This window comes from Acomys russatus, chromosome 28 (assembly GCF_903995435.1).
Source record: "Acomys russatus chromosome 28, mAcoRus1.1, whole genome shotgun sequence".
NCBI lineage: Eukaryota > Metazoa > Chordata > Mammalia > Rodentia > Muridae > Acomys > Acomys russatus.
The window spans coordinates 2992837-3018182 of NC_067164.1; the positions used below are offsets into that span (position 1 = coordinate 2992837).

General features: G+C 42.3%; 1 protein-coding gene across 1 annotated transcript in view; it reads right to left on the bottom strand.

Annotated features, from left to right (window-relative positions):
* Positions 1-24396, bottom strand: part of Chic2 (cysteine rich hydrophobic domain 2) — a 32654-nt gene extending 8258 nt beyond the window's left edge. The window contains exons 1-3 of the mRNA XM_051170278.1: positions 23968-24396; positions 10161-10215; positions 9878-10033 (exon numbers count right to left, since the gene is read on the bottom strand). Coding sequence (XP_051026235.1) covers positions 9878-10033; positions 10161-10215; positions 23968-24086 — 330 coding nt within the window. The 5' untranslated portion in view covers positions 24087-24396. The remainder of the gene's footprint in view (positions 1-9877; positions 10034-10160; positions 10216-23967) is intronic.
* Positions 24397-25346: the final 950 nt, after the last annotated feature.

Sequence of the window (25346 nt, forward strand, 5' to 3'; positions counted from 1 at the left end):
CCTCAAAATTGAAATCTGATTTATCCTAAGACCTTTTTGTAGGTGTCCCTAAGCAGTCTGCCTTCCTGAGGAATAAAGTATTACTCCCATACATAAGTTCACACGATGCGCCACTGAACATAAGTTTTCAGGATAAGGAACCAGCTTCAGCATCTTGGATTCATTACCACCATTACTTAATATTCACCCCAAGTGATTACTTTATCCATAACCAACTGTTTGAAAAAATGCTTTTTCAAAATTTTACAACTATTTATAAAAGTTCAACAACTTAAACTTGCAATTAAAACTTATTTGAACTAGATTTGTTCGTTGTATTAAACAATGTCAAGGCAAATTTCAAAGGTTCAATTTCTTATTTAAGACATTTGAAATTCAAACTGATACGTTTGTAATTTGCCAATTAAGATTTAACTAGAATAATACCTCTAATGCATTCATAATTTTATTTTGAATCTTTATGAATTTTTCAAGTAAGGATCCATCCTTCTACATTTATACAAATGGAAATTGTGGAAATACGTAAAACAATAATGGTTTTGAGGCTACTAGAAGGAAAGTGCACATAATTTACAATGAATTATTTTAACTTAAAGAGACAATTATATGATCTACTTCTGTTTGTTCTGGATTAACCTTAAATCTCAATTCCAGTAATAAGCTGAAAACAATATATACAAATATATAATTATATGATTACACATACAAAACCTGGAATTTGCCAAGATAAACAAAAATATGAACTGAGTCCTCAAAAGAAATGTCCTTCCTGTATGTAAAACCTCCTCTAAAGCTCTGCACATGGACACTGACTGTTACCAGTGCAGCCGCAGTAAGACAGCCTTGCCCAGCATTTGGACACACTGCTGTTAGGGAACAGTTAGAGAGAGAGACACCAACAACATCTGGCCACCACAGACACCCTCTTCCTGCAGCACTCAGTGGAGACTTTAAAGGAGCTCAGTGACACACAGTTGCATAGCATTTCATCAGGTTAGCAAGTGAATCTTAATTTGTTTTAGGTTATACTAGTACTTTATGAATGCCAAAAGTTTTGGACATTTTCCAGGAAAGCACAACATAAAAAGCTGCACAACATTTTAAGGAAATTAATATTTGATGATAATATTTGAGAAAATTCTGTGTTAAGATTCCTTAAAACTAAACTAAAAAAAAAAAAAAGCCAAATAACTGTCATTAAGATAAAATACCATTAAGGAGTTCTGGGATTTGTTTTGTCTTAGAACTGATAGTGAGAAAAGAGTAAAAAACTAAAAGACACCTCCTGGCTGATTACATTAAACAATAGGAGAACAAGAATACAAGCGCACATGTGTGCCTTGCCACTCAGGGCCTGACCAGTAAGACTTGTAGCAGCTTGGACTACTTTCATTTTACATATAAAAATGGAATCTTACAGGACAAGAAATTTAAAGCTACCCTACAACACAGTGGTGCTGATCTAAACCCAAGGTTCCATCATAGAGCTGTCAACCTTTCCATAATAGGACAGAGCTATGAATATGTAAATAAGCCGGGCCTGGTGGCGCACGCCTTTAATCCCAGCACTCCATAGGCAGAGGCAGGCGGATCGCTGTGAGTTCAAAGCCGGCCTGGTCTACAAAATGAGTCCAGAACAGCCGGGCTCTGTTACAGAGAAACCCTATCTTGGGGGAAAAAAAAAAAAAAAAGGAGAAAAAGAGTGTGTAAAGAATATGTTTCTAAAGCTATCCTAACAGAAACATCAACTAAGACATGCAAGTCACCCAAGCTACCAACATCTGCCTTAAATAACCAACTCACCTAAATACATATTTAATATATTTTCCTATTTCCCCCATTTTCCCAGCCCTCGGATTCAAACACATCTGTAAGGTCCCAGTAACACTGCTAAACATTCACAATATTTTTATTTTAATTAAAAACAGATGATCAAACAGGGCAGGAAAATGAGTACTTAAAATTCCAGAACTTAGAGGAGCTGAGGCAGAAGGACTAGGCCAGTCTGGGCACTATAATAAAACCCTATCACAAAACAAAACAGAGCATCAGTACTATCCACACAAATGCCTTCATTTATATAAGAGCCACTTTCTTTACAATGAAACAGCAGTAAATACGCTGTTCATGCACAAGCAGTTTTTTATGAGAGCTCCTTTCTTGAGTTTCTGATTTAAGAATTCAAAAGAAATCTAAAATAGAGATCTCAAATAAGATTTTAACTACTTGTTTGCCTTGTATTTTATACTGAAAAGATAATGATTAAAGAACAGAAATCCCCACAGATCCAATATCTAGAACTAGATAAGAAAACTCAATTCTTTCAGTTTGGTTTCCTTTTTCCTGCACTGCATTAACTCATTAAACAGCACTCTTAATCTTTGCTTTCTCTTTAAGATGATCTTTATTATTTTTAATCCATATCTGGATACATGCACATGAGGACAGGTGCCTACAGAAGCCAGAGGCATAGGAGTCCCTGGAGCTGGCATTACAGGCAGCTACAAACTACCTGATAATGGGTGACCAGAGCTGAACTGAAGTCCTCTAGAAGAGCACAAATGTTTTTAATGGCTGAGCCATGTCTCCAGCCCACTCTCAATCTCTATATGAGTAAATTCACACGGTTTTTACAAAAGACAGAATGGGGGCGGGGCAAGCTTCACTAGAAACTGTATTAGGAAGGACTGGTTAGAAGGTCAGAACCTGCGGTGGTTTGAATAAGAATGGCCCTTATAGGCTCATATACTTGAATGCTTTGTCAGCAAGGAGTGGCCCCATTTGAGAAAGATTAGGATTAGGAGGTAGAGCCTTGTGGGAATAGGTATGACCTTGTTGGAGATAGTGTGTAGCTGCAGGCAGGCACTGAGGTCTCAAAAAGCCACACCAGGCCTTTAACCCCAGCACACGGGAGGCAGAGGCAGGTGGATCTCTGTGAGTTCGAGGTCAGCCTGGTTTACAAAGAGAGTCCAGGACAGCCAAGGCTACACAGAGAAACCTTGTCTCGAAAAACTACCAAAAAAGAAAAAAGCCACCCCAGGCCCAGACAGTCTTGGTGACAGGCGGTGCGCCCCCAGCCCATCAGAAGGTAGCCCTCATCTGCTTCTCCAGCTGGCAGACATGCTCCCTGCGGGAGGACAACGGATAAGTCTCTAACACTATAAGCAAGCCAACAATTAAAGACTTTCTTTTACAAGAGACACCTTGGTCATGGTGTCTCTTCACAGAAATGGAATAGTGACCAAGACAGAACCCAATAAATAAAGTTCCTAAACAAAGTCTTATAAAGTAAAACAAAGCCAAGTGTAACACAGTGCACATCTATAATCCTGGCACTCAGGAGGCACACACAGGAGATTACAAGTTCAAGGCCAACCTGTACTGCTTGAACTACACAAGGCTAACTAGTTTTAGTTACTTATTTTTTTAAGTAAAACAAAAGAACTAAGATGTAGGTTAATGGAAGAATACTGATTTAGCATGCACAGGCCTTATATTCTATCTCAAGCCCTGCAAAGCTAAAAAAATAAAAGCAAAGATTTAAAAAATGATATAGAAGCAAAAGCCACGGCTGACTCAGTGGTCTGCAAACTCTCGGGTGAATTCTATCACTGAGAGAAGTCAGAGCAGGAACATGGAGGTGGAAGGTGACGCCAAGCCATGGAGGAGTGCTACTCACTAGCTTACTCCCCACAGCTTGCGCAGCCTGCTTTCTTATACCACCCACGCCCACCTGCTCAGTGACAGCATGGCCCCCAGTCACCTGGGCCCTCCCATATCAATCATCAATAAAGAAAATGCCTTCACAGACTTGCCAACAGGCAAATCTTACAGACATTCTCAATTGGGTCCCACTTCCCATAGCTTATGTCAAGTTGACATAAAACCAACCAACACAAGAGCAAAACTATTTCAGAAAGGAGGAATGAGGCTAGACTTTCTGTCTGAGTGACTGAGGTAGAAACTAGAAAAATAGGGGGGTGGAGGGAGGGGCGGCTGTGGGCATGCTTTTGTCTTCCTTCCTTCACAGCATGTTGGTATAAAGAGCTGAGCCTGTGGGTGTGAGTGTGCCTTATTTCTTCCTCTGTTATTGAAAATGATCTTTCCCAGAACACCTACTCTTTCTGGACTCCAGCACTGCCAAACCTCCAAGTATTTGGTTGTGATTACTAGCTTCTCCTTGGAGACCATGCACGACAAGTACAGTGTAGATTCTGAGTACTGACCAGTGATTCAAGAGAAGCGGAGGGGGAGAACACATGACGCCAGGTGGGCAGAGAGGCGGGGGGGAAAGAGAGAGTTGTGGAAAGAGGAAAAAATCAAAATACATTGTTATAAAAAATTTTAAACAGAAAATCTTTTAAAGTTTTATTTTTAATTATGGGGGGAGGTGGCACATGAATGTGTGCTGGCTGAGTGCAGGTGACAGTGAAGGCCAGAAAAGGGCCATCAGATTCCCTAGAGCTGGAGTTATAAGTGGCTGTGAACATGGGTTCTGGGGACCAAATTCAAGTCCTATGCTCTTAACCACTAAGCCAAATCCCCAGCACCTCAAATTCATTCTTCCTCAATGAAAACTGGCCCGACTAGTCTCTTTCACAATTAAGCCGTACTATATGATTTCGTTCTTTGCACTGGGTACTTCAGTTCCAGACTGAACTATTTTCCAAGCACCAGTAAGGTTCAGGATCTCCACAGGTTCAAGAGTATTGACACTGCCGCAGAGGACTCTTCTCTTTGCAGGGCACGATGCACAGACATACATGCAGGCAAAACTTTACACACACACACACACACACACACACACACACACACACACAAATAAATAAATAAAAAAGTCAGAAGTTGTGTTACAAGCTAAGCTTAAAATTTACCTGAAAAATAAAATAAAATAAAAAAACGATCTTGAGGGCTGGAGAGATAGCTCAGAGGTTAAGAACACTGGCTGTTCTTCCAAAGGTCCTGAGTTCAATTCCCAGCAACCATCTGGTGGCTCACAACCATCTATAATGAGATCTGGCGCCCTCTTCTGGCCTGCTGGCTCACATGCAGGCAGAATACTATATAAATACTAAATACCACAATCTTTAAAAAAAAAAAAAAAAAGATCTTGAAGTAGAACAAAATTTCAGGGCTAGGAATGTAGCTCACTTGTTCCAGCCCTGCCTAAATTGCCTGACAAACCAGATGTGGTAACACGCCTGTAATCCTGGAACTTGGAGGTAAGAAGATCAGGGGGTTACAGTCATCTCAAAAAGGAGGGGACACACAAACTTGGAAAACTCATCCCACTGATCACTAATCTAAAATAAATAAGCTATAGTAAATAAGACATTGTGATATTAAGGCTAAGATCAACATGACTGGAACACAATGTTGTCCGGAAAGAGATTCATATAAATATGACTGACCAGCTGGGCATGGTGGCGCATGCCTTAAATCCCAGAACTCAGGAAGGCAGAGGCAGGCGGATCTCTGTGAGTTCAATGCCAGCCTAGTTACAAGAGTCCAGGACAGGCAAGCCTACACAGTGAAACCCTGTCTCAAAAAACCAAAGGGGGTGTGGTGGGGACAAGCACGACTGATTGATTGTTCAGTTAATACTAAAAGGACCATCTTTGCAACCAAAGGTGCTGCAAAGTCTAAAGAATAATACGTCAAAACATGAACTTTGACCTCCTCTTCTTGTCATACTTACACAAAATACAGGAGAGATCAAAATCTTCACAACTTTGCTTTAGACAAAATAGTAGACATGATAGTAAAGGCACTGTTTTTGTTGTTGTTGGGGTTTGTTTTAGCTTTTTTGTTTTGTTTTCCTTTGTTTTTGGAGACAAAGTTTCACTATGATGATCTAGCTAGCCTGGAATTCACTATGTAGACCAGGCTGGCCTTGAACTCAGAGATGCCTACCTCAACATACTAAGAGTTGAGATTTGTATGTCTGGCATAAAAGCACAATTTTTTAACTGATGAATGAGACTTCACCAAAATAAAAAACTTTGGCTCTGCTAAAGTCTCTGATAAGAAAATAGAAAAGACAGAATACTATAATAATAACAACGACGACGACACATACCTAACAAGGTACTTAGGTCAGGGTTACATTAGACACTCCCAAGCCTAGCATAGTGGTACACGCATTATACTTTCAACACTCCCAAGGCTGAGACAGGACAGTACAAAGTTCAAGCCTCAGTATGGGTTATATAATGAGACACTATCCAAATTCAACAAAGAAAACAACCATTTTAAAAGTCAGACATTTAACATGGTTCAGAGGTTAAGAGCACTTGCTATTTTTGCAGAGAACTGGGGTCGATTCCCAGTACTCCCATGAAGCTCACAACCATCTGTAACTTGGTTCCAGAAGATCTAACACCCTCCTCGCACCTCAACAGGCTCCTATATGCATGCAGTACACATAAATAAACACACACTAACACACACTTCAAAGCCAGGTCATTCTGAATGCTAAGTAAGCACGAATATATACATCCCAACAAATAACCATTTTGGAGTCATGAGGTCTGCTGAGAACAGGACTTATAAAGGCAAATAGGTCTAAAAATCTACGAGGCCATTTATATGTTGGTTGCAGGTGATATCTCCAAAACCAAAGGGACCACACAACACAGCTGGTCTAAAATAAAAAGTTTATGTCCAATGTAAAAATCAAATTCTACTTAGGTAAGAGATACGATTTGTTCAAAGCAAACAATAACATAATCCTCCTGGTGACAAACTGAACAAAACCAGTATAATTTGGGATTATCAGAGCCCATGGAAACAGCAGCATGGTTTGTGTCAAATTCCAAAGCAACCCTCCTGCTTTCCCCTAAGGCTGCTGGACGTGAATCTGTGTGATGCTACATCTCTCAAGGATTTAAAGTAATGACAAGTGGATAAGTAAATGGAGGTTTGAACTCTTAAAAAAATTAATAAATAAGAAGGCTGAGTGTGGTAGCACATGCCTTTAATCCCATCTGTAACATGGGAGTGAAAAGCAGGTAGGTCTTTCTGAGTGTGAGGCCAGGCAGTTACAGTGAGACACCACATCAAAAACAGGAGGAAAAGGGCAATTTGTTTCAACTAACTTGATCTTTCATTTCTTCCTTTGTTTTGTTTTTGTATTGCTAGAGTCTCAGAGCCTTGCACATTGTAGGTAGGCACTCTACTCCTGAGCTATATCCCACAGGCCTCAAATACTACAAAAGCAAGAAAGTAAGTGGCAAATAAACACAGTATCATTACTTAAAAGGACAGGGTAACTGCAAGTACCATGACGTATCTTTCAGAACAACTGCCCTCTCTGAACATTACCAAGCCCTGGCAAGGACACTGAGCAACTACACCTCCCACACAACGCTTGTGTGAATGCAAAATTACTTGCCCGCTTTTGAAAAGAGTTTTGAAGTTTCTCATAAAATAAAGCACAAAATTACTACATGACTCAGTAGTTCCACTCCTATCTTCACATAAGAATACAGCAAATCTTACTCAGAATCACCAACACCACACACAATCCCATGCCTTCACACTGATGAATGGATAACCCAACTCAGGAAGGCTCATCTATGCAATGGCATAGATATAAAATGGAAACTACCTGCAATTAAAAAGGAATAAACTACTAAATATGAAACAAAACAGATAAATTTCAAATGTGCTAAGCTAAAACAAATAAGTTGGGATCAAAAGTCTACATAAACTGGATAATTTCCACACCCCTCGCTCAAATAATAAAAATTGTTAAAATATAAATACTTCAAATATTATAATAAACAATATGTAAGTAGTTCTATTTTAAAGGTATCACTTCCTTTCTATCAATAAAATATATTAGCTCAAAAATTTTCAGTAGAATATACCTCTAACCTTATAATAGAAATCAAGTGGAAATTAAATGTTGTTTCCTTCATTTCCTTGTCATTATTTGCCACCAAAATTAAATGTTCCCATAGAAAAACCTGGTTGACCTCCCTCCTTTGGATTTTGAGGCTGGCCTTAACTATTATGTGGCAGAACTCACACTCTTCCCCCATCTCAGCCTCACGATTGTTGGGATTCCAAAACTGAGTTACCACACATGGCTGAATGGTATTGTAGTTTCATACGTATAATTTTCAAAGATAACAAAAACAAGGGCACTGTGTTGGGCATGGTGGTACATGCTAGAGCATCTGGGAGGCAGAAGCAGGCAGATCTTTTAGTTCAAGGCTAGCCTGATATACACAGTGAGTTTCAGGCCAGCCAGTTTACAGAGTAAGACAATGCCTTCCAAAGAAAACAAAAACAACCAAAAACCACTTTTGATTTGCATTATTTTAGCATGTCAGTAGCCAACATCTTGGAACTTTTCATTAAAAGTAGTAGAAATTAGGTCTTTGGATTATTTTTTCCTAGTCAAAGAGTAAGTGTATATTCATTATAGAAAGCCTGTAAAGTACAAAAGTAAAATGACTTCCCTATTATTTTACTGTAACCATTTTATTCCCACTCTGGGTATTCTCACAGTACTAGCAATAGCATTAGTCATCCCATCCTGACAACTCTGTAATGGGTTGGATTTGAAGTATTCTCCCCCACCCCATCCCAACCAAAGCTTAAAAGTTCTTATGTTAGGGGCTATAGACTCAGTGATGGGGAGCATGGGCTGCTCTTGCAGAGAACCAGGGTTCAATTCCCAGCACCCACATGGCTGCTCAAAAGCATCTGTAACTCTACTTCCGGGGAATCTGACACCTCTTCTAACCCCCACAGGCACCAGGGATACATGTTGTGCACATATACATACAGTCAAAACACTCAATATACATAATATAAAAATTTGAAAAGCAAAGGGAGAGCTGTGGATATATCAGCCACACAGCACTGCTTGGGAGATTCTGTACCCAGAAAGGTGATTTAGATCATGGTGATTTAGATACTCAACAGATTAAATCACTCATGGGTTCATAGTATGATGGCATTTGGGAAGGTGGATCAATGGCTAGAGACCTCGTGGACCGGGCAGGGCTCTGCTCTCAGGGGCTGCATCTTGTTCCAATCGCATTCCTCCCTCTCTGATGCCTGGCAACTGCGAGGCAAGCAGCTCTGCTCAGCCAGCATAACATGTTTGCTTAGATAGGCAGAGAAGTAATGAAGCTAGCATAGCAGCTCATGGACTAAATAAAATCTCTAAAACACGAGTCAAAGCATGCACTTCCTGCTTTGAACTGCTATTCTCGTGTATCTGAAACAGCACTGAAGCTGACGGAATTTCTCAGAGGCTGTTCGGCCAAGAGCTTTATAAATACTATTTCATTGCATCCTTACAACAGTTTGATTCCAATCACAGGTAAATACTATCATTTTATAGTTATATCAACCAGATTGTATAAGGTTAAGAAATATGTCCATGGACACAGAAGTGGTAGGGCTGAGTTCAGTACCCTAAAACCGCTCTAGTCCACAATTAACACAGACATAGACATAACGCTGCAGTCTTCTTTGACCATAATTTCTTTTTTGTTGTTGTTGTTTTGATTTTTTGTTTTTTGAGACAGGGTTTCTCTGTGTAGCCTTGGCTGTCTTGGACTCAAACTCACAGAGATCTGCCTGCCTCTGCCTCCCAAGTCCTGGGATTAAAGACATGGACCACCATGCCCAGTTGTGACCATAACTTCTTAATGTATAAAAATTATGAATAGCTTTTACATAGCTGTTTTATAACATATGGCTATGTAATTTACTTAATTAATCTTGCTTTTCCAAACCATACTATTTCTGTATTAATATTCAGAACAGTATAGTTCACTCAACAGAAAAAAAAAAGGTAAAAACAGGACTTGTTGCACACATCTAAATGTAAATTAAAAGATGTAATTCAACTTACTCTTTTACTGAGGCAAATAACTGGCCACATACTGCACCCTAACGTGCAGCAGCAACACAGGCAGCCACAAAGCAACCACCGCACATTCACAGGAAGGTTCTTCCTAAGGCAGCTGTTAACTCTGTTGATGCTGGCTTTGAATTCTTCAGGAGCTACCTAAAAGTAAGAAATGTAACACTGAGGAATGCTGAATGAGGAATGGCTATCAGCACATATTTTTTTAAATTCTAGGAAAAACTAATTTAAGATATATAAAAAGTAGATCAATAAGAGAGACACTCACTTTTCCAGTTAATGAAGAAGGGAATTCTGATTCAAATTTGTTGCTCAATCCAAATCTGTTTTCAAAAAAGAAAAACTGTGTTATTATGTCTCTGTGGCAACAGCACAGGAGCTTGAACTACCTAACGTAAAGGTGGGAGAACAGAATAAGGGCCCCTCCACAGAGCGGGTAAGGCAGAATGAAGGGCTAATGCTGTTATCAATAAATAAATTAAAAGGTCCCAGTCTCTCAATATCACTAATAAGAAGACTCGGGAGCCAGATGCTGGGGGTAAAACCTGCTAGCTCAGAGAGGCAGAGAAAGCACCCAGCTGACCTTCCTACTCAGCTCTTGTGCCAGAAGGAAAATAAAAAAAGCTCACTAGCTCAGCTGATAGCCCAGAAGGAAAAGTCAAAAATCTAAAAGCCAAAGAGCTTGCTAGCTCAAAGCTCAAAAAGCCCCTTCTTCTTACCCAGGCTGTTCTAAATGTCCACCTCTTGACCTAGGGCTAAATTTTTTCAATTCTATCTTCAGAAAGCGCTTGGATTAAAGGTGAGTGCTAGGGCTAGCTAAGCTGCAGCATCATCACCTGTTTACAATAAACAGAAAGTTCTTGGATTAAAGGTGCGTGTTAGGGCTGAACTACACCCAACAAGAAACAGGGCTATACAGTTCACCATCTCAGGGCTCACAATAGAATCAAATGTCCTCAACAGTCTAAGATATAAAATCATCATAATGAGCAACTTACAAAATGTAGCATACAAAGAGAATTCCCAGAGGAATCAAAACTCTTACATAATGATGCACAATGTTAACCAAGCAGCGGTATGTAAGGAAGATAGATGGCCTATTCCATTTGCGCTACCATGTATACTTTAAAAGCACTAAAGCAAAATATTTTAATCAGCAAATTTTCTAGCTTTCACTGTTTTGAACTAACAGCGCATTTTGTCATTTAAGTAACAAACTACCAAAATCCAATTGCTTCATTTTATTTCACTCTGAACCAAAAATATGTGTTCAATGTTTACTTGCCTTGCTTCTGGGTTGTCGTGCTATTCTAACAATGAAAGTTTAGAAATATTTTACAATAATATTAATTACAACATGTGTGACAATGCATTACAGCTGAAACCATATACAAGACATGATAGCCCAGTAAGCTCATTACTTGAACAACTGGGACACCTCTACTCTGGAGGTGAGCCCACACACTGGCATTTGCCTTAAGTGCACTGCATCACAGGAACAGGACCCAACAGGGGCTCAACTCAGACACAGCTTTTTCCTCTTGATGAATAGGAATATAAGGTATTAACATATATGGTATCATGGATAAGGGCTGAAATACACAAAAAAACACTTAAATTTAAGTCAAAACACAGTAAAATTGTGAGGCCTGAAAAGTCAAGAGTGAACAGCAGAGTGGGAGGCAGAAGCGGTCAAGTGAAGGAGAGGTAAGCAGTCAGCAGCTCCCACTGCAGCAGCAGAAGTTGGGCCATTATGAAGGCAGATCAGTGTGACAGGGCACCAGACCAGGGAGCAGGGAAAATGTCAGAACTGCTCAAGTCCAGCTGTAGGATGCTAAGTCCTGCCTCTCCCAAAGCATTCTTAACCCCCTTGAGAACTTAATAGACTCTCTTCAGTCATATTTTTAAGATCTCATAATTACAGTGGCAAATCCTCTCAAGATAATCCCTAGTGAAAAATGCAAAAATAAAATATTGTCTAAAATTTAATGTAACTACTTATGCACAAAAACAAAAGTCCAATCATCCAAAGACTAATGGTAGTTAATCTTAGAGAATGAAGATTATGGGCGACAATCTTTACCTTCATGTTTTCCATGAGTTCCCTAATAAAATCCATTAGTATTTCAGGCTACATTTAAAGACTAAGGATTCCCAGAACACATATGAAAGCCAGGCCCAGCACTGCCAATTCTGCACTTGGGGGTGGGGAGGAGACGACAGGATAGGAAGAAGCACAGGCACTTCAGGCTCAGTGAGAGGAACACGGGAAAAGACAGCCCAAGTCTACCTCTTACACACATATGCATGCATGCACACATACACTCAAACGCACACTTGTACACTACATTTTAGAAGTACATATAACACACACAACACAAATACACACACCAAATGGGGGGGGGGGAGAAAAAGAAAAAGCTAGGAACAATTACACAAAAAACATATACAATAGACATGGCGATATTTAGAGCTAATTCCACTAGCTTTAGAGTGTATTTCAGGGCGGGGAGTGTAGCTCAGGCAACACTCACGCAGCTGCCTGGCGTACATAAAGCCCTGGGTTCAATCCCTAGCACTACATAAACTAAGTGTGGTGGCATACATCTAGAATACCAGAATTCCAGAAGTGGCAGCAGCAAGATCAGGAATTCAAGGTCACCCCTGAGCCCAAGACATAAGAACATGTTTTAAACAACAGAACTCACCAACCAAAAACAAAGAGTGAATTTTAAAATGCTTTTGTTATTTTGGTTTGATTTTTTAAATGTATATTTTGTTCATTATTCCCCTCGCTCTTATCTTCCCATTCCCACCCTCCCTCTTCTGTCCTATTCAGCTCCCCCAGACCTCTGACAGGGGGCCCTCCTACCCCACTGTCTGGCCACAGCCTATTAGGTCTCATCAGGATAGCCTGCACCCCCTTCCTCTGTGTGCCCGCCAGGCCATCTTTCCAAGAGGCAGTAACCAAATCGTGGCCACCAGAGTACATGTGAGAGGTTCAGCAGCAGTGCCCCTCCCCCACACCCACGCGGAGACTCAGCTGTCCATCAGTTACGTCTGAGCAGGGAGTCTTGGTTCTCTGCCTGCATTGTCCCTGGCTGGTCCATAGGTTTGTGCAGCCCCACCCCACCCCCTTGTCCAGATCTGCAGGCCTTGATGGCCTCCTGATTTGGGGTTTCTAATGTTTCTTTGTATGTAGGAGTCTCAGCATATGCACAGACTTGGAGGCAGACACAGGAAGTCAGGTAGCCTCCTTTACCACTCTCTACCTCCTCTTAGACACAGGGTCTTTCTTCCTGAACCTGGGGTTTGCTCTTTCTCTGCTACAAAGTTCCTGCGATTCTCCCTCTGCTTCCCTTGCAGCCTGAGTCACAAGCATGGGTGCAGGGGTCCCATCTGTGTCTAATGATCACACAGCAAGTGACCCGTGTTTGTTGTTGCTAATCAGACCAAGACCATTACATACTTCTCCACTGTTTTGTGCTTTTTAAAGATTTAATTATTTTACGTTTTTGAGTGCTTTGCCTGCGTGCATGTGTGTGCATAGCGCCCAAGGGGTTCTGAAGGGGGTGTCAGATCACCTGGACCTGGAGCTAGGGATGGTTGTGGGTGTTGAGAACTGAAGCCAGCTCCTCTGAAAGAGCAATTTACCAACCAAGGCCAGGAGGTAAAAAGTAGAAAACACGCTGATCTCAACTGAAATGTCAAGCATACAGCCAGCTACCCAATTAGGTAAGTCAAAAATTGGCAAGGACGGCAAGCCAGCACGGCAACTGGAAGAGCAACACTATCAGAGGGAATGCTCGGACTCTCATCGCGGCTTACACATCAACTCAACACAGGATGGGAAAGCAAACCTTCCCTGGAGTTTTGTCTGTTTCAGATAAGACAGCAGCCCGAAGAGCAAATCCTGTGCTGTCCTAAGCTTCTGGTTTTTACAGTGCAAAGGATCACATCCAGAACACTGGCCATCACCCTCATAAAGCTCCAGCCCAGAGCCAGCTCTGATTTGTTTGTTTGTTTGTTTGTTTGTTTGTTTTGGAGGTAGATAGGCCAGTGTGCCACAGAACTAGTAAGTCTCCTATCTCAATCTTTCCACCTCATTTTTTAAACTTTAAGATTCTGTGTGTTTCTGAATGGTGTGTGTGCTGGCTAACTTTATGTCAACTGGACACAAGCTAGAGTTATCTGAAAAAGGAACCTCAATTTTTAAAAGGCTATAGGGCATTTTTAAATTAGTGAGTGATAGGAGAAGGCCCAGGCCATTGTGGGCAGTCAGTGGTTGTGGGTTCTATAAGAAAACAGGCTGAGGAAGACATGAGAAGCAAGCCAGTAGGCAGCATCATGCATAGCCTCTGCATCAGTCAGGGGACACCTTGGTGAAGCCAGGTCTCTCCTTCCACCTTTGCATGGGCTCCAGGGATCAAACTCAGGTCGCTGGGCTTGGAGCTTATACACTGAGCCATCTCGAGAGCCCAACTCTCCCAGTACTGTTTTGTTGTGGGTTTTGTTGTTGTTGTTGTTGTTTTTAAAGAGAGTCACTCCAGATAGCCTTGCTGTTTTAGAGTTTGCAATGGAGAGCAGGCAGCTTTGAACTCACAGAGATGCTCCTGCCTCTGCTTTCCAAGTGCTGAGATTAAAGGCGTGGACTCAAATTAAAAAAGAAAATAAAAACCCACAAAATTTAAGGGTTCGGTAGGACAGTTGCAATACATTGGGAAATGTTTTAAGACTTTGCTTTCTCTCTTTACAAGACACACGTCTGACGTTTATGTTCTAGAGTAAGGTGTAAAGGCACATTCCTACTCTAAGCCCAGAACTAACAAGACTGAAGTGGGAGGAGTTGAAGTTTAAGGCAAGCCACCAACTACACAGCAAATCCTAGTCATCCATGGGGGGAGGGGGGAGACAGACAGACAGAAAGTTTGTACCCTAACATGTCTGGCAAATTCATGTTCTGACTGCAGACAATTATGAAAAAGGAATAATGCGGCACAGGACAAGGAGAAGATGGAGAGCTCTGATTTTAAGTAGGAGGGTAAGCCTCTTACTGACAGAGATCTGAAGATGAGAAGGACCCAACTTCTATGTGTTGAAAGCAAGATTTGAAAAAAAAAAAAAGAGCTAGTTAGTACAAAGGACCTAGGTCAGAAATACACCTAGACTAATTCAGAAATGGAAAGGAAGCCAGTTTAACTAGAACAGGGTAAGCAGGCAGAAGGAGGAAAGACATCAGAGACATGTCTACCCAGTAGGTCAAGTCAGGGAGGGTCCTGCAGACTACTCAAAGGACTCCACAGGAGACGTGGCTCCAGAGAGCTGATGCAGAAGAGCACAGCTCAACTGTTTTACAAGCATTATCATGACAGACGTGCCAGTGAGACTGTAAAAGAGAAAAGCAAAAGTGTAAAAAGGAAAAGTAGTAAGTCTAAGGCAAAAGGAAGAGGTTTCCAAGAAAGAATTAATGGATTGCTTAACACATTGGATAGAGAAAGACATCTAAGATGTGTCAACATTTCTGTTCTATGGGGTCACTGTACTGGCTGTTTTCTGTACATTTAAAACAAGCTAATGTCAGCTGGGAAGAGGATTACCTCAATTGAGAAAATGCCCCCATCAGACTAGCTTATAGGCAAGCCTGTGGGACATCTTCTCCCAGTGTGGGAGGTCCCAGCTAGGTGGGTGATGTGGGTGTTGACATGCCTAGGTAGGTGGTCCTGGGTTATGTAAGAATGCAGGCTGAGCAGGTATTGGGGGGTGGGGGGCCAAACCAGGAAGCAGCACTCCTTCATGGTCTCTGCTTCAGTTCCTGCCTCCAGAATTCTGCCTCAGCTTCCTTAGAAGATGGACTCTACCAGTAAATCAAATATTTTCCCATCCAAGATGCTTTGGTCATGGTTTTTACACAGCAACAGAAACAAACTAGGACAGGCATCTAAATAGTAGCTAATAACTGCTACTCCAGATAATCCAGCACCTTCTTCTAGCTTCTTTGGGCATCCACATTTTCATAGCAAACACACACACACACACACACACACACACACACACACACACACACACACACCTTTCAAGGAATTTTTTAAAATCTAAATAAAGCCAGTACTGGGTCTACTATCAACTGAGAGAATAAGAAAGCTACAGTTGAGGCTGCTTTCGACAGATGATTATGTATTCAGTTTTGGACAGGATAAAACTCCAGCCTGACACTCCTCTTAAGACACTCAATCTTTAGAAACCCAGACTCACAGACTTTTACCTTCCACAGCTCTGACAAGACCTATGCACAAACAAACTATGTATTTCAGACTCAAACTAAACAAATGGGTTGTGCAGACAGGATATGAAGACAGAACATATTTCCTAATGTTGGACTTTGAGCTCAATAGAATCAGACTTTTAGCTATTTTTGGAGATGAAATCATAAGTATGGAAGAAATTAGCAGACTTTGATGTTTATAAACCATGCTTTAATTTACCAGCCATCTCAATATGTGTTTGAGTATCAATACAGCACGACAAGGACTGAAAGATATAAACCCCCTGCAGTTGGGATAGACAGACAGACTGACTGACTGAGACACAGACAGACACAGACAGACAGACACACACACACACACACACACACACACACACACACATACACACACGACACTCTCTGCCAGCTCTGTGGATAGATAATCTCATTCATTACACTAAAAAGGAAACCCTTTTTTTTTTTTTTAATTTTAGGTGTATGGGTGTTTGGTACGAAGGTAGTGTATATACAGTGTGTGTGTGTGTGTGTGCGTGTGTGTGCACGCACATGCCTGCTGCTTACAGAAAAAAGACATTAGATCCTTGGAGACTGGAGTCACAGCCATGAGCTGGCCATATGGGTGCTCCAAATCCAGCCCATGTCTTCTGGAAGAGCAGCAAGAGGACTACTGCTAGAAAGGACACTTTCAGTGTCAGCCCCACACCCTCGTGACAGGTGTGAAATCTCAAAACTGTCAGCCAAAACACAGCTTTCTAAGTTAATTACTCTAGGCATTTTGTTACAGTAATGGAAAGCTTACTAACACAACAGACCACCAAAAATAGAAACTACAAATAACATTTCCTACTATAAAACGGCAGACAAAGAAAGCCGACATATATAAAATATATAAAAACTCTTTCACTGAACAAACCCAGGGCTGACTTCATCATAACCACAATGCAAGATCAAAGAGAAAACAGAAGGTTCTTGCCAATCAGGGTGGCACACACCTACAATTCCAGCACTCAGGAGGCAGAGGCAGGAGGAATGCAGCAAATTTAAGGCCAGCTGGAACTATAAAATGAATTCCAGGCCAGGGGAACTTTGTAATCAACAAAAAGGAAAAAAAGAAGTTTTATCAGACTAGCCAACTCTACCCTAGGTAAGCTACGCTGAAAAACTTAAAAAAAAAAAAAATAAGAAAAAGAGGGGGCTGGAGAGATGGCTCAGCAGTTAAGAGCACTGGCTGCTCTTCCAGAGGACCTGGGTTCAGTTCCCAGCAGCCACATGGCAGCTCACACCTGTCTGTAACTCCAGTTCCAGAGCTTCTAACACCCTCACATAAACATACATGCAGGCAAAAACACACCAACCAACCAACAAAAAAACCAATGCACATAAAATTAAAGTAAGTAAGTGAGAAAAAGAAACTCTTTTTTCAGGGCCCATCAGACCATTAGCCCTTGGGACTCCGAGCCAGCTCTAAATGCACATCTTTCCCTCAAACCTAAGAAACGATCAGATGTCAAACAGCACACATATTGCAGTGAAGATGTAATTCCACAAACACCCTCACTTCAAAATCATGAAGAAGGTCTCTGCAGCCTGGCAAAGGTTGCTGTCTTGGCATATCAGCTGCCCATGGCAGGAGATTAAAAATAGTCCCCAATCAGTGAGAGGAGAGCCAGGTTTTTAAACTTCATCCATCACAGAGCCAAAATCAAATCAAATGAATCACATATACACAAGTGAAAAATCAGATGGTAAAGGTATTTGCTGTTATGTTTTTCTGTATCTTATGGGAAAGTTGCAAAATTTGATGGTTTATACCTAGAGCTGTAATACTTCCTTTACCTACTGACCAAAAACCTAGCCAGACCACTCGCATGCCTCACCTGGAATGCTGCACAGCCTCGTCACTCTTAACACTGACATTTCTCCTCGTGGGGGAGCCACTACAGTACACTGGGTGTGCCCCTGGAACCTCTAACCATCACTTTACACTCCTTGCTGGCCCCTACTGAACTCTCCAATCTCGCGTCAAGGCACACTCCTACTAGAGCTCTGTGTGTTGTGGCTGCAATAGGAGTCCTTGGACTCCTGGGGGTTAAATCTCAGCATCGTCTAGACTCAGTGTGCTCCTCCTAAGCTTGCTGTACCGTTTCTTAGCACCTTTCCCCCGACCTGTACATTACTTGCCATCAAGTGCCCTTCGCTATTGTTCTTCATGGCAAGTGTCCATTTAATCTCACCTACTAGCTGTAACGTACACGACGGGAAACTCCTTGTGCCTTTCAGAAGCTTGTATAATACCTGGCATGAAATGAGAATTTAAGGAATACCTGTGGAGCTAGAGACACCGCTTAATTCGTAGTACTTGTCTACAGTAATGAAGCCCGGGGCCTGCTCCACAGCACCACATAAAATAGATGTGAGAACATCAACAAACAAACAAAAAGCGCATGCCAACTATAAGGTGATGATAAAGAATTAGAGCAGTCTTGGTGGTGCACATCTTTAACCTCTGCACTTGGGAGGCAGAGGCAGGTGGATCTCTGAGTTTGAGGCCAGCCTAGTCTACAGAGCTAGTTCCAGGACAGCCAGGGCACAGAGAAACCCTGTCTAGAAAAACAAACAAACTAGTTCCTAAATTCAGTATCTAGAATAAATGTTTTACTTTCTATGGTCTTCTCATAAGGTCAACAGTTTAGCTAGGTGGGAGGCAGCAAGGCAGCGGCGCCATTGGAGAAGGGGGTCTTAACCAACACAATCTCCGCACACGCTTCTGATAAAGTCTTCATCAGATTCAATCGTCCTTTAGTCAATCTGACCAGCTGCTTCTATGTTCAAGATCTTATTTTAAAGTAGAAAACACATGAGGGCCTGGTAACACACCTAAAAATCACAGGAGTAGACGGGGAATCTCATCTATATAGTTCTAAGGTAGCAAAGCTACATAAAGAGAGACACCTTGTCTCAAAAAACCCAAAAAGTACAAATAAAGCAGGAAAGTAATATATCATATTTTAGACTGATTTTTTTCAAAGGGTAAAAATTAATGAAAAATGTGTACACAGGAATAAAATCAAATCATGATAAATAATAATGTATTGAATGCCTATGATGAGTCCATGTCATAAAATTAAAGTTGTATTTCTGATTCCCATACCTAATCCCCAAAGTAGGTATTATCACCTTTGCAGATGAAAAAGCAGAAGTTCAGAAAAGTTCATCTATGGTCAGTTAGGAGGTATCCAAGAACTGAAGCCATTATGACTGATGTCTTCCCATTGCACCACCCATTACATATGAAATATGTTTGCTGTAAGAAACACCTAGAGTCTCATTAGAAATAGAACACTTGAGAGAAGGGCATAGTGAGATATGCCTACACTCCCAACTGCTCAGAAGGCTAAAGGTAAATTAGCATAACCACCCAGGAGTTCAAATGCAGCCTATCAAAAATATATGTATGCTAGACTCAGCCTGGCGATTCTGGCTGGGTCAAGCAAGCAAAACAATCTTAGACATAAAACAGTAGTGTACAGATACTCAGGAGCATCAGTTGTTCCGAGTTACACTTAAGGCTTAACCTTTCTGACAACAAAATCTAAGACGACATAATCTAAGCTACATAATATATCAAAAACCTGCCAGGAGTGGTGGCTCAAGCAGTAGTCTGGAGGCTGAGCCAGGAAGATAGCTTAAGCGTCAAGCCACAGTAGGCTACAAACACACACACACACACACACACACACACACACACACACACACAAGAGGGGGGAGGGAGGGGAGGGGAGAGAGGGGGAAGGAAGGGGGGAGGGAGGGGGAAAAGGAGGAGGGGAGGGAGGGGGAGGGAGGAATTGATTGAGGTTAGGGGAGGGAACTGTGTGTGCGTGTGTCCATCCGTCCGTGTCAGTGTCCAGCAGTGCCTCTAGTCCAGGCCAGCTTCAAGCTCCTCGTTGTCCTTGTCTTCCAGCCTCCATTGGGACTGCATGCCTGTTACTGCACCTTCATTCAAAGACTCTCAGTACAGCTGAGCTCATGCTCAGCCAGAGCCTGTAACCTACTACATATGAGCTCAAGGTGTCTAGAATACTACCTATCAACATGAATAAGTATGCACAATTTGCTTTCCACTATTTAGCCCCTGTATTAGCTGGTCATATAAAATTAAAGTATTAGTCAGTTTCACATCTCTGAGTAAGCACAAATCTAACTTCAAACTCTGAATTCAAATCATATGTAAATTTTCAAGTTCAAATACAAACTTTGAAACCTCTACTCATTGCTGTACTTCTCATCTGTTTTCTTTTTGTGGGAGAAGTGCATGCCACAGTGCACATGTCAGGCTACAAGACAATGTTGTGCAGTCAGCTCTCTCCTTCCACCTTTGCACGGTTCCAGGAACCGTCAACCCTGGTGGCCCAGCTTGTGCACTGAGGGCTCCCACACACTGCAGCTCTGTAGCTCTTATTTCTTTAAGTTTACCCATTAAAATTTAGTAGCTGTCCTATTAAAACACTTAGCATTTTTCCTTCATGTTCTTCATCAAAATAATTTCCTCTACAATTGATTTTGTTGAAGTTTGTTTATTTACTTACTTTTTTGTAAGACAGGGTTTTTCTATGTAGTCATGGCTGTCCTGGAACTCACTGAATAGACCAGTCTGGCCTGGAACACAGAGATCTGCCTGCCTCTGCCTGAGTGCTGCGATTAAAGGCTTTGTAATTTTACTTAACAAATAAATGACATGACTTAAGATAGAAATCAAAGATGATGCCCACTCTAGGAAAGCCTCAAGTTTGACTCCAATAGAGGATGAGTATAAAATCAAACTTAATAACGACTGTTATACAGTCAATAATGCTAGGTTATCCAGCCAATACAAGCTTTGAATTATTCTATTTTCTTCAACTTTTAAAAAAATTTTTATACTAACGCATTCATTCCTGAAGTGTTATCATCTTTATGATAAATCAAAGTTGGGCTGGAAAAATGGATCCGTAGGCAAAGGTGCTTGCTGCCAAACCTGACAAGAACCCACACAGAAGGTATCCTCACCTCCATAAAATCACATGCCCACACACATGCACAAAGGAAATAACACGATTTAAAAACAAAACAACAACAAAAACCTTGAAATCAAAGTCCCCAAAAAGTCAGTAATACATTTTATTCTGAGATAAAGAACTACAAATTTAAAATCATAACCCAATGCCATTCAGTAAACTATACCATTTGCATGCCCCTTCCAGAGTTTCTGGGCCCAGCCCCTGGACCCTGGCTGGCTAAGCTGTTTGTCACTTTTCTTATTATTATTCAAGTCTTACAAGTTACATGTATGTACATACTATGAAACCATGGGAATTTGTCTTTTTTTTTTCCTCCTATCATTTTCCTTCAAAATATAATTCTACAGAAGATTTCTCTTAACTGCTAAATGCAAATTTAACACTATTATTCATCTAGAATATCAAGAAAGAGCGTATCATGTTAGACCAACAATATCACAGGAGAATAAAATGACTCTAAAATAAGAGTAATAGTGAACTTATTTTAAAAAGTAAAAACATTCAACTGCAAAGCAAGCATACAGGTAGCTTTGAATCTTTTCAGTCTGACCTGATTACAGTTGGTACTACAATCAGTTTGTAATATCATTTATTTCAAAGTGACAAAGGAAGAGTGTTTTAACAAACTCCTAAGCTTACATGTTTTACTATAATTTTTACTTTTTCAAAGATTTGTTTTGTTTTTGTGTATGAGTGTTTTGTGTAACTGCTGTTATGGGTGGTTGTAAGCTAACATGTGGGTGCTGGGAACCGAATCTGGTTCTCTGCAGGAGCAATAAATGCTCTTGACTGCTGAGCCATCTCGCCAGCCTGTTTTACTATAATTATCAATGGCTTTTCCTGTTTGTACTTATAAAGGAAAGGAAGATGAAATACATTCAACAGCTTTAATAGCATATAAGCACCGATTTCAAAAGGCTTTGTGTGTGCTAACTTGCCTATACAGTCTAGTATGCCCAACAGCATGCACAATGGTCATATATAAGCTTTATATTACTACACAAATGTGTATCACCACAATACAGGCTTAGGTTTTCACCGCACAAAGATACACACACACACATATAGATAGATAGATAGATAGATAGATAGATAGATACATACATACATACATACATACATACATGAGGGTTTGAAGGAAGTTTGGAAATCTTTCGAGCCAGTGTCTCTCTCTCTCTGCAGCCCTGGCAGGCCTGTAACTTGCTATGAAGACTAGGCTGGCCTACAACTCACAGATCCACTTGCCTCTGCCTCCTGAGTGCTGGGATAAAGATACATACGACAATGTCCTTCTTAAAGCACCCATAGTCCTTACGTTTAAAGTAAGAAGAAAAAAGTTCCAGGAGTAAAACTAAAAATTAAATAGCAGGTTATGGCACTAAAAACACTGTGATATACATTTAAACTGTTATTATTCATAATCGGCTATATTCCTTAATTAAGCTTGTGATGACAGTCAAAACAGATCTGTTATTATGGAGCTAAGTCCCATCTCCCTATTCAGGTAGTGCCACAATGATTATGCGGTGTTTTTACCCTGTTAGGTCACTTAAGTACACACGTAACAGGTGCTAAGAAACCAAAGCATTACATAAGCGTACCCAAACAACAGCATGGCTAGTCAGGATGACTGCTCTCACCAACACTGAGGAATGCAAGGGCTCTGCTGACAATCTTAGGAGGCGGCTCTCTGGTTAACTGACTTATTCCCAGCACATCCCACTCAGCCTACGTCAAAACACAATGAAAAGGGCTCCAGCCATCTTCAGACTCGCTGCCTTTTTCTATCAATGATACAGCCATAGGCAAGTTCAGGAAGTTTGAACTCTTGACTTTTTAACCGGAGATATCAGCTGCAAAAAGAGTATCAATATCCAAGTTGTACAAACTCCGGATTTATCAGGGAAATATTACAAGACTTGCAAAACTTCCTCCTTCCGGACAGCTCATTATTTGCTTCAAGTCTACATTCCTTTATTAGTCATGACCTTTCAGAGTGCTTTCATCCCTTATTGTTTGAATAATATTGGAATTTTGATGTTGCTATTAAGCCTTACAGGAACCCTTATCAAACAAGAAGCCAACCTAGAGTTCATGCCCCAGAGCAGAACCATTACAGGAAACACAGTACTTGTCATTAATTTGTGGCAAATATATATCTGTTTTTACGTCTACCTGTAATAATTCTATCATATGTAATGACAGAAACTTGAAATAGTTTTGCAGAAACTTACTCTAAAGGAACTGGGAAACCCTGTGAGTATCTGTCACTGATACTCAACAGCGAACCTCATTTCCCAATTGCCACTGAGATCTTACACCTCAGATCTGACCTCTGAGCCATATGTCAATAATAGGCTGTAAGTAAGGCAGAGTCCCAAAAAATAACGGGGGCGGGAGGGGGGGTTTACAAAGGTGGATCCCATAAAATATATATGCACTTCCACCCCTAGGCTGTAGAGATAGCCCAAAAGGCAGACCCGAAAGAGCCATCTTCCCTGCTGGGATCCCACACACCCCCAAGCCGTGGGGCCTGTGGAAGGGAGGGAAGGCAGTGTTTGTCCCCACTTGGGAATCCTACATAAATGGAAACAGAGCAAGTTCTCACTTCCTGATTGCCGGAGCTTCCCGAAGGCCTCCGTCCCGCGCCAGTCATCGGGAACCCAGGGTTCAAGGAAGGAGGACCCCGAGGGGTACTGGGGCCCACCCAGCCCGCGCCCCCCCCCGTCCTCGCCCTAGCCCTCGCAGGGCCTTACACGGTGACGTGCCCGGAGCCGCGGACCACCACCGGGTCGGGCGAGTACTTGAGCAGCTGCTCCTCCAGGGCCCGCTCCTCGTCCTCCTCCTCCTCGTAGATTTCATCGAAATCCGCCATCCCGCGCCGGCGAGCCCCCCGCCGGGGGCCCTGGCTCTGGGGCGGCCGCGGGGAACGGCTGGCGAGGCGAAGGGCGCGGAGGCCGCGGAGCTGGCGCTCGGCAGTGTCGACTGTGGCTACTGACGAGACTGGGTCCCGGCCGCCGCCGCCGCCGCCGCCATTACCGTGGGCAGGAACAACAACACAATGTCAACATCCGCCGGGGCCGCCACCCCCGCCAGCGCCGCAGCCGCCGCAACTCCGGCAACCACAGCAACAGCCCGAGCCACCCGCAGCACCAGCAGCCGGCTACCGCATCGCGAGACTTCCCAGGAGCGCGGGCGGGCGCGGGGCGCGGGCGCGCGGGCGCGCGGGCGCGAGGGAGGGTGGGCGGGCGGGCGCGCGCACGCGGGAGGCCTCGCGCGCTCCCGAGACGCCGGCCTCTCCCTCCGCTTCCACTCGCGGCGCGGCCCCGCCTTTCGCCTCCGGGGTCGCCGACCCGGAAGGCGGCGTCTGTGAGAACCCGGGGCGAATACCCCGACTAGACTCTGGAAGCCAAGCTGAAGTAATCTCTAGCCCAAACAACGACTGCGGACGAAGACCCTGGCTGGAACAGACAATCTGCTTGCGTGGGACCGCCGGTTTAATAATCTGGTCTCATTTTTATTTTTTTTGGTCAGTGCTTTTAGTCGGCGATGCGAAGCAGAGTTGGTTGACTTTGCCAACTTGAGACCAACAAAGCAGTGCATTCTTGCCCACCGTTCTGATTTTCCAAAAGATCTCCAAAGTCAAATATCTTGTCCTTTTAGCCTCTCAAATACAGTCCCAGGTCTTTTTAAACAAGGAATCTCACCATCATACTTTAAAACAAAGTGGACAAATTCTCCAGGTTCCAATTGAGAAGGTGCGGCTCTGTGCCTCAACTCCCTAATGAAATATAATCTGTTTTCTCCCATAAACCTTACCAGTTTGTTCCACAAGAAGGGCGGGGGAAGGGGGGGCTGTGGGGAGAGCAATGGAGGAAAAGAGAGAGAAGAGCCGTTGGCTTAATGGATGGGTCTCCTTGGACTTGGTTTCATAACCAAGAGTCTGCCAGGCATACAAACAGCACAGGGACGGGACTGGACGCCTAAGGACGGTGTGGACCGAGGAGTAATGACAGTTTATCATTGTACTGGGACGGAAAGAATAGTTGTACTGGACCCAGTGTCCCGAAGACCGTGCTCCACATAGTGCTCTCGTCCTTGAGGTTCATTTATGGGTCTTTAAGTGCAAAATGTA